General features: G+C 45.3%; 1 protein-coding gene across 5 annotated transcripts in view; it reads left to right on the top strand.

The window, feature by feature from the left end:
* Positions 1–4,668: 4,668 nt before the first annotated feature.
* SCN3B (sodium voltage-gated channel beta subunit 3) overlaps positions 4,669–9,715 on the top strand; it is a 26,292-nt gene continuing 21,245 nt past the window's right edge. The window contains exons 1-2 of one of the 5 annotated variants that reach the window (XM_012470244.2): positions 4,669–4,772; positions 6,057–6,136. In XM_012470244.2, the coding sequence (XP_012325667.1) occupies positions 6,082–6,136 (55 nt within the window). In that variant the 5' untranslated portion in view covers positions 4,669–4,772; positions 6,057–6,081. The other 4 variants (XM_012470245.3, XM_012470246.2, XM_012470243.2 and 1 more) reach the window with 4 other exon arrangements.

Raw genomic sequence — 9,715 nt, 5'->3', positions numbered from 1 at the left:
TAAGTGAGTTCTCACAAGATCTGATGATTTAAAAGTGTGTGGTGGTTCCCCGCCCCACTTCCTGCCACAGTGTAAGATGTGCCTGCTTCCTTTTCGCCTTCTGCCACAAATGTAAGCTTCCTGAGGCCACCCCAGCCATGCAGAACTGTGAGTCAATTAGACTTCTTTTCTTTCTAAATCATCCAGTCTCAGGTAGTTCTTTATAGGAGTGTGAAAAATTAAACAATAAACATCTTTTCTTTCTGTCTATCCTAAGAGCTTCAGCTGTATGCATGCCAGAAATGCATAAAAAATTATGCTATGCTAATAATGATACTTGAAATATAACTTTGCTTCTGGAGAGCTTAAAGTGCTTTACCACTCATAATATTTTCTTTATTTCCATTTACATGTTTGGATCATCAAAACTAAATATTAATAGTGTTCTGGCTAAGACATAACCCTGGGCTTTCTAGAGATTGGTCAAGAGCAGATGGCATTCCTTTTGTGCACAGGGTGTTATCGAGGTGGGCAGGGCTCTTCTGGATGTCAGGAAAGCGTTGGCTTTCCTAATCAGTCAGATGACATTCAGTTCATTTAAACAAACATTTTTTTGGCCCCATCTTACCTGCCAAGTTCTGTGCCATGTGCAAATCCAGGAAGGAATTTCATAATCTAATCATTGTGTCACTGTTTCCTATTCTAATCCCAAACTTCCCTTGACTGGTGACAACACCACACAGCTGGCTGTCAGGATGAGGGAACAATTTGGAGGAACCTGATATCTCTCAGTCCCATATGTACTCTTTGGCCACAGTTTAAAATGAACATATTTCTTCCCTTTCCTTGTCCCATGGGGTGTGCACTATTTTTCAAAATCCACTTCAAATAGCAAAAGCAGGTCACTTGACTTGCCTAGGTTGGGTTCTGATTTTTGCATCTTGACTCTTAGTTCAGGTATATGTTGATCGTGAAAAGCTTCTCTTGACATTTGTCTATGCTTCAGAAAGGTGCCCATAGTGATTCAGACCATCTCCCTTGTCCCAGGTTCCCCTGTAACTTCCTACCATCTACACTCAATGGATAATATGGCTTCCTACTTTACCAAGACCAATGTGTGTGTCTTAAGGTCCCACATTGTATCTTTACTTACAATGTCATGTCCAGGGCTCCTGTCTCTAATTCCCCCTCAATAGTCTTGGTGAATGTGTTTCATTCCTCAAGAAAACTAATGTCTCCCTGCATAGCTACCCTTTCATTCTTCCTTCATCGGAGTCATGCCATTCCCTCCACCTCAAGATCCTTGAATACCTAGGCTCTGTTCTCCATCCTCTTTCTCAATCTCTGAGCATAAGGAGGGGTGTCCCTCCTTATGGTGTCCCTCCTCTAAGGAGGCGTGTCCCTCAAGTCTAAAGATCCTCTTTTCTCTGGCCTGCCATGGCATTGCATCTTGCTGGATCTCTTCCTATTTCTCCGACTTTTGGTTTTCTGTTCCCCTATTGATTTTGGCCTCAGCTCTTTACTGTTTCCACACTGTTCTCACTGCCTTGTTTATTCATTCATCTGGGTTCTTTATGAAGAAGACCTACTATCTGCCTGGCACCGATCTAGGCATGGGAGCACAGCAGTGGACAGAACAAACAAGGCTGCTTTCACTGAGGAGAATCAGCCTGATGGGAGAAACAGAAAATAAGCAAGTACATACATTAAAAATACGGCAATATGGATAGTGAGAGAAGATACGAAGAACAAGAATCAGGATGATGACATAGAGAGTAGCTCTAGGCAGGGCAGGTGGCAGGAAACAAGCTTACAGTGACCAGGGAATGTCACTCCAAGGTGAAGTCATTTGAGGCAAGACCAAAATGACAAGAAACCAGCCATAGAATGAAGGGTGTTCCAGGAAGAGGGAACATCAGATGCTAAGGCTATACTAACAATGATATTAATACAGGGAAAAAGTTTGGTAAGTATGAGGTACATTTCTTTAAAATTAAGCGTAGCTGGAACATTGTGGACAATGTTGTAAATTGTCCACAAGACCATGGTAGAAGTGAGTGTGGAGAGATGGTCAAGGCACAAGATTGACTTCAGGCCATGGTGATAAGCCTAGATTTTATTTCAGTTTTGTGAGAGGCCATGGAAGGGCTTTAAGCAAGAGAAGTTCCCATCTTTTAGAATACGAAGATTGTTCTGTCTACTCTTTGGAGAATAGAGCATATGATTTCATCCATTAACTATGAGAGGAGAATAATTATTAAATTGGGAGGCCAAGTAAACATCAGTGAGAAAGGTTTGAAGCCAAAATGGCAAGAAAGAGGAAGGGATAGCTTAATTTAAATGACTTTAAAATTCTCAGAACAAGGCCAAGTGTCCTTCAGGGAACTTAAGGTGCTTGCAAAAGTGACTGAGAGTAACTGTCAAAAATCAAGGGAATCAGCAGAAGAATGAAAAGACTAAATGCTCCTATTTTCAATACAGGAGAGGGCAGAAGCGGTATATGGAAAATAGAGGTAAAATCCTTAAAGTGACCATTTACAATGGGGTGGATAAACAATTAGAAAACGTTATGAATATCAGCAATCCACATGAATAGACATAAGAAAAAATTTGTAAAGCTGAACCAGTTCTTGCTGTGGTAGTTATGGTGGTGGTTGATAAAATTATCAGACAGAAAATATCTCAGTCTCCGTGAGGCTTTTGATAAAATCATAGAACCTCAAAGATGATTGGAACTTTATCATAATCTATTCCAAATTTCTAACCTCTAGAAGACTTCCCCCCACTAAACGTCCCAGTAATTGTTTGGATAACAACTGCTTGAACGTAACAAAAGGTAATTCATTTTACCTTGGAAAGGCTTGACATGTATTGCTGAAAAGTCTGTTTTTGTGTTAGTATAAGCCATTGATCCTGCTTCTTTCCTGTGGATGACTAGATGTCTAATTCCTCTCACAGATTCCTTTTACTGTAAATTTTCACAATGTGTCATGCCGCACATATAGAAAACAGGGAGCTATGTTTGGGTTTTATGATTAAGCAACTGTACTAAAGCATTTTAATTAGGCCAGGTGCAGTGGCTCATGCCTATAATCCCAGCGTTTTGGGAGGCCAAGGCAGGCAGATCACCTGAGGTCAGGAGTTCGAGATCAGTCTGGCCAACATGGTGAAACCCTGTCTCTACTAAAAATTCAAAAAAAGCCGGCCGTGGCAGTGGGCACCTGTAATCACAGCTACTTGGAGGCTGAGGGAGGAGAACTGCTTGTATCTGGGAGGTGGAGATTGCAGCGAGCCGAGATCACACCATTGCACTCCAGCCTGGGCAACAAGAGTGAAACTCCATCTCAAAAAAAAAAAAAAAAAAAGTGTTAATTAGTAGCTCAAGTCAAGGTAGAATGAGGTCTTCTTTAGAAGCAGGCCAAAGGACTATCTCTTCTTTTTTTCTATTGCCTTTTTTTAAATCCATGTTTGGATCACGTGATTGTCAAGCCTAGAGATGAAACAAGGCTAAAGAAGAGAGATATATTGGATGATTGAATCTGAATCCAATAAATGTATTAATACTAATGTATTGAAACTAATAAATTTTAACAGCAATAAGTGCAAAGTTTCATAATAAAGTTTCCAAAATTGCCTGTACAAGACAAAATGACTCTGCAACAAGTCAAGTGAAAAATACTCAGGGATTTTAATTGAACATATGCTGATTATGACTAAGATGTGGCTGTAAATGTATTTGAATAGCTGTCTCCTTCAAAGCAAACATAGCCGTCATTCCACTGATTTATGCTGGTCAGACCACACAGGAACCATCAGTTCCTGTTCTGGATGTCACTTGGAGAATCATGCTGAGAATCTGAAAATCCTCCTGAAAAAGCAGCAAGCTGGTAAAGGATTGGAAACTACTAGGAAATACATTGGAAGAAACTAAGGAAGAGTAGCCCCAAACAAAAATGTCTTAGGGTGGATGTGGGGAAGAATAGCTCTTTCAAAGAGAAAACAGCATTAGGGCCACTTAATGGAGTTTGGAGAAGGAGGAGGAGTGTACGGAATTCCACTGAATATAAAGAACTTCCTTAAGCATTAGAAAAGGTGAACTTGTGAAGTAGAAAGCTCTCATCACTAAAAAAGATCAAGTCCATTCATCTGAAATGTTGTTCGGGGAAGTCACAAATTGGAAAAGAGGTTGAATTAGGTCAACTTTAACTTCCCATCCAAGTTTAACACAGTATGTATGCTTTAAGGATTAGTCCTCCAAACAGCACAGAGTTTATGGCCTGGTGGCTCCCTGCCCAGGAAGATCCAACTGGAGACATTCTGTTGCTCTGTGAGATGTCAGGAGGGAGCATTTCCTGCTTCTGGTTCACTCACCGTCAGCTGTTGCTCTGCTGTTCCATTTTGGAATATCGGCGTTAAGCTTTCCCTTTTGGAAAGAGAGCAAGAGAGGACAAAAAGGAGGCTGAAGGAGAGGCTCTTGGATTACTCTTTCTTTTACTTCAGTTCCAGGCATTCCTAATCTATTATGTCAATTTGAGTTTATAGTTGAATGGAAAGGTTCAGGTTTCCCTTCCAGAGATGGGCGGGGACACTCAAACAGCTGCTAGGATTAGGGAGTGGCTAATAGTTGGAAGAGGCCAAACACAGTCTAGCTGTTTTATTAAAAAGAAGTAATTAGAGGAAAAGGGAGAACTGCAAAGAACCTGGGGATGGGAAGAGGCGTCCTCTTCGGCCCCCCTCCCCTTGAGCTGACATTTGGATCACCTCACTGAGTGATGAGGCGAACACAGGAACAGGTGCGCCTCATCCCTACCCCATTTGCCCTAAACAGGGATTATCTTGCTGAGTTTGCTGTGTCCGGAACCAATTAATCAAGGTTAGACAAAGGATAGACAGCGAGAACTGGAAGGGATGGGGTCGGGGAGGCGAAGCCAGGAACCGCGAACAGCGCGCCTGGCAGATGACATCATTGCCTGAAAGAGCTCTGGCCCTCCCCTTCCCGGAGCTGTGCCCGGCATGTTCTTTGGGGAGCGGAGTGGGTTTGCCTGGAGGGCGTGAGCCGAGGGCGGCAGTGCGCCAGAGCCCGGGAGAGTTGCAGAGGCGCGAGAGTAAGACCTGGAGAGACCGGCGAGCGCGCGAGCCGAGATTTCCCGGCTGGAGGTGTCTGCGCCGCTCCTGGCTCCGCCCCCGCTCCGCGCGGCGCTGGGCCCTAGGAGGGTCACGCCTGTCAGGGGGTGGAGAGTGTGCACTGGGGGGAGGGTCCGGGGCGGTGGTGGGGGCGGAGAGCCGCCTGCGCACGTCCGGGCTGACAGCACACACGGCCTGGGGGCCTAGAGAGGGGTTGCTGATCACCCGCCGCCTAGGGCCTGGTCCCCGCATCATCCGGCGGCGAGCTCCCGGGAAGGGGCTCCCCCTCTCCACCCACCCACCCCCACCTCTGAGATCGCCTGGCAAACGAGAGCTGCCGCCTCCTTCCCGGCCCCGCTGCACCTCCCTGGGGAGCCGAGGGCGGGCGTGGACGGGACCGACGTGGAACGCATTCTGTAGCCCAGACGGGCGGTCCCTGCGGCTTCAGGCGTGGGGACACGCCCAGCTGGAGAGGCGGTCAGGGCGGACGAAGCCGGAGCCGCGGGGCTCTGAGGGTCCCAGTCGGAGCGCAGCCGATCCTGGGGAGGCGAGAGGTGAATCGACCTGGACCCTTCGACAGTCCGGCTGCTAGGCCAGCAGTGCGACTCCCTTCCGAGCTGAGCTTGCCCTGCGCGCAAACGAGCGAGGCTGGGGCGCCAGTGGAAGCGGGAGTTCCGGGGTGGGCGGGGAGGCGACTGTCCGTGGTGCTGAGCGCCGGCGAGAGCGGGCGCGGAGCGGCTGATCAGCTCCCTCGAATTGGGGAGGTCCGCCGGGGTGGCTTCGGGCCCAGAGCCGCCGCCCGGCTCCAGAAGCCCCCAGGGCCTCCCCAGGCACCGGTGCTCGGCCCTTCCTTCGGTCAGAAAGTCGCCCCCTGGGGGCAGTTCGTCCCAAAGGGTTTCCTCGAAAGAATCTGAGAGGGCGCAGTCCTTGACCGAAGGAATCTCTCTGTGTAGCCTCGGAAGCCGCCAGCCCCAGAAGATGCCTGCCTTCAACAGATTGTTTCCCCTGGCTTCTCTCGTGCTCATCTACTGGGGTAAGTACCAGCACCCCGCCATGCTGGATTCAGGTAACAATAATAATGCTAACAGTAATAACACATGTATGTCCTTGGCGACAGAAAAAAGCTCTGGTTGGCTTCCCTCTGTGCATGTCTGCCAGACATGGAGATGGCAGGGGTTCCATGAGAGCTGGGATTTTGAGATGGGAAAGGCGCCTCCCCACCGCCCTGCCCCGCTATTCTCCAACCTCCTTTGGTGGTTCTTCCGCCCTTCCTCCAGTTTCCTGATGATTCCAAAGTATTTTTTTTGCTTTCCCTTTGCTGAAAGGAAATGCAGTCACGTTCACCATCAAAAACCTCCTATGCGGTTATATTTCATTTCTCATCAAGGAGTCCATACTCCTGGAAAGCTTACTGGGTCTTAAAATTCATTTCTATATTTTAAAAAACAAACATGAAAGCTGGATGCATGAATTTTGAGAGTGAAAATACTTTAATTGCTCATCATCTGCTTAGTTTTAACAAGGATTGGGAATAAAACAAGCTTCAGCCGTTTACTGCTGTGTATTAAATAAATAGGCAACTGTGAAATGCATCTTTCTTCTTTGTGTGTGTGTGTGTGTGTGTGTGTGTTTGTTTGCATGAACATGTGGAACTACGATGCTTTGATGTTTGGGGAGGAGAACTGGGTTTTTGCCTTCAAAGATGAATAGATTCTTGCTTGTCAGCTGTGAAAGACTGAATTGACCTTCCCCCTACAAATAAGGAAATCTTACACCTGGAACAGTAAAGGCTGAGGAGAGTGTCAGAGACTGTCTTGAAGTTCCTTAACGTGTGTAAAGGGAGTTAAGAATCTATGTGATAAGGTCTGATTATGTGATTGAGACAATGTTTTACTGTGTGTAAATATATCTTAGTGTCTGGATATGTGCACTAGCATGTGTCTGAACACGTTAGCATAGACATCTGAATGCATGGGTGAGAATGTAGTAGTGTGCATGGCAAGGTGGTAGTTCTGGGCATCTCTGCCTTGGTGTCTCTGATTAGATCCTCAGATAAAATATAATGCTCTTCAGCATATAGGTTGCTTTACATGATCTTAGCTACCTTCCTCCATGCTAAAATCAATATACAGGGTAATTGGACACAATTGTACCCACCTACCTCCCTGAAATGAGGCATGTGGGCTTATGTTCCCATGGTTGGCATGAAACTCATCCTGCCGGTGTAGTGGCAGACATGCTGATGGGAACTACCTCTTTGCCTTAGTATTACTTTTTCAAGCCTCCAGGACTAACTCTAGCTTCCAGCATTATCTGGATTTTGCATGTGACTAGAGGCAGAGCCAAGCTTCCTGTCAAAATGCCTAATGAGACAGGCTAGGCAGGTTGAGGAGGGAGGTAATGTCAGTCCCAAGGGCAGACTCCTCACCAGCCATCCCCAGTAGAGTAGACCAGACCTGGAGATGGAGCAGACATAATAGGTTGCCAATGATCTCACCTGCCTTGAAGATTAAGGCTAAAATTTTCTCAGGGAAGGCTAACTCTGGGGTCATGAGGCCTAGAAGATGTTAGTCTGGCTGGATAAAAAGAGTGTGGGTAAAGCCGAAGTTGTAGACAAGGACTGGGGTGAGACTCTGCAGAGACTTTCTTCCTATATGCTAATCTAAGTTTTTGAGATTCCTGTCTGAATTCCAGGGGAAGGAGAGAACATGCTATCTCCAAGAATCTTTTGACTAGAACTTGTGCAGCCTGCATTGGAGTCTCAGCTTTACCACTAGCTTACTATGTAACAGAGTGCTATCTGGTTCTTTGTGGGTAATGTTTGGAAGTTGGCACAAGTGGTATCGAACATCCTTTTCAGCTCCACAGATGAATGGTAGAGAAATCTTTGAAGAATATTGCTAGAATTGACAGAGTGCCCATCCTCTCCCAGACCCCCAAAAAACTTTGGAAGAAATGTACACAGAATGCCCATCTTTGCCCATTCTCAGTTTTTTTTGCAACCAGACTGAAAAGCTGTGGAAGGGAAAGGGAAGTGGCTCAAGATGCCTGGTTGTTAAATGTAAGCAAAAGAGCCTCCCTTCACAGGTACAGTTTCATTTCATTTGCATGTTAATTCCAATATTGGACAATGCTGAGTTAGATGTGTTCCCCCTTCCCAAGTTGATTTTTTAATATGATCTACAATATGAAGGGAAAGAGTCTTTCCATTTACTTTCTGCATGCATGAAAACAGTTTTCTGGCCGGGCACGGTGGCTCACACCTGTAATCTCAGCACTTTGGGAGGCCGAGGCAGGTGGATCACGAGGTCAAGAGATCAAGACCATCCTGGCCAAGATGGTGAAACCCCATCTCTACTAAAAATACAAAAATTAGCTGGGCGTGGTGACATGTGCCTGTAGTCCCAGCTACTTGGGAGGCTGAGGCAGAAGAATCACAAGAACCCAGGAGGCAGAGGTTACAGTGAGCCAAGATAGTGCCACTGTACTCCAGCCTGGTGACAAAGTGAGACTCTGTCTCAAAAAAAATTTTTTTCTTATTTCCTTTATTAAAGCATGTAATAATTTTTTTAAAAAAGACTTAAAAAAATTAACAGAGAAGGCATCTCATCATATTGCCCAGGCTGGTCTCTAACTCCTGGGCTCAAGTGATCCTCCTGCTTCAGCCTCCCATAGTGCTAGAGTTATAGGCATGAGTTACCATGCCCAGTCTTTATAAAAAACAAATGAACAAAAACTTATAGTTGCCTGTGCATCACAGTTTACAAAGTAATTTTGAGTGCTTTGCTTCTTTTGGTCCTCATATTTATCCCTGAGGTAGTCAGGGGAAAGAGTGTTATTTCCAGTTTAGAGATGAGGAAATGAGCTCAGGGAAGGGAAGGGACTTGCTAGAGAACCCTTGTTTTCTTATTTCAGTCTTCCAATGCTCCTTCTAGCACCTCTCATGGACACATGTGCTATTATGCACAATTGCCAGGTTGGTGCCTGTCTTCCCATTTCTCTTCTGAGCTACCGTCCCCTCCCTCTCCCATGCCATCACCTGTCCTAGGACCTCACCCACTAGTTCCTAGTGCCTTCTCTGCCCTTCTGTTTGCCCCATGTGTTAGGAAGTGTTTTTCTCTCTTCACCTATGGTCCTTCGTTCATCCTATTCAAGGCCCTAAGTGACCAGCTAAATTGACAGACCAAGTCATGTCACGGTGTGAGCATCTAAAAATAACTTCATTTATTACCTATTTTTGGAAATTGTTTATATTCTAATTAAATTTTTCATTATCTCAGTGCAAAGGAAAGCATTCTAGAGCAATCTCAGGAGGAAAAATTTGGCAATGTCCAAGGAAGAGAAAGCTTTGAGGATATCAGAGGAGTTCATAATACTTTATTATCCACCTCATGATGGATGCTACTCCTCAATGAAATATTATCATTATTAATACACCATGTTTTTCCATCTAATAAATTTCTTCATTATTATTATGAAAATTGAAGAGAAGAACAAAGGTCAAATGATTTGGTCAACAGTATTCCAGAAGTTTGTTACTTTTAGTCACCAATGTGGGTTGAGCTCCTGCCATATTTACAGCCTTCTTTGGATACCTGGAGAGTTACATAAA

Source organism: Aotus nancymaae, unplaced genomic scaffold (assembly GCF_030222135.1).
Source record: "Aotus nancymaae isolate 86718 unplaced genomic scaffold, 86718_ANA_hifiasm-v0.15.2.pri h1tg000012l, whole genome shotgun sequence".
NCBI lineage: Eukaryota > Metazoa > Chordata > Mammalia > Primates > Aotidae > Aotus > Aotus nancymaae.
The sequence above is the reverse complement of the archived record's forward strand: the minus strand, read 5'-3'. Positions and strand labels throughout refer to the sequence as shown.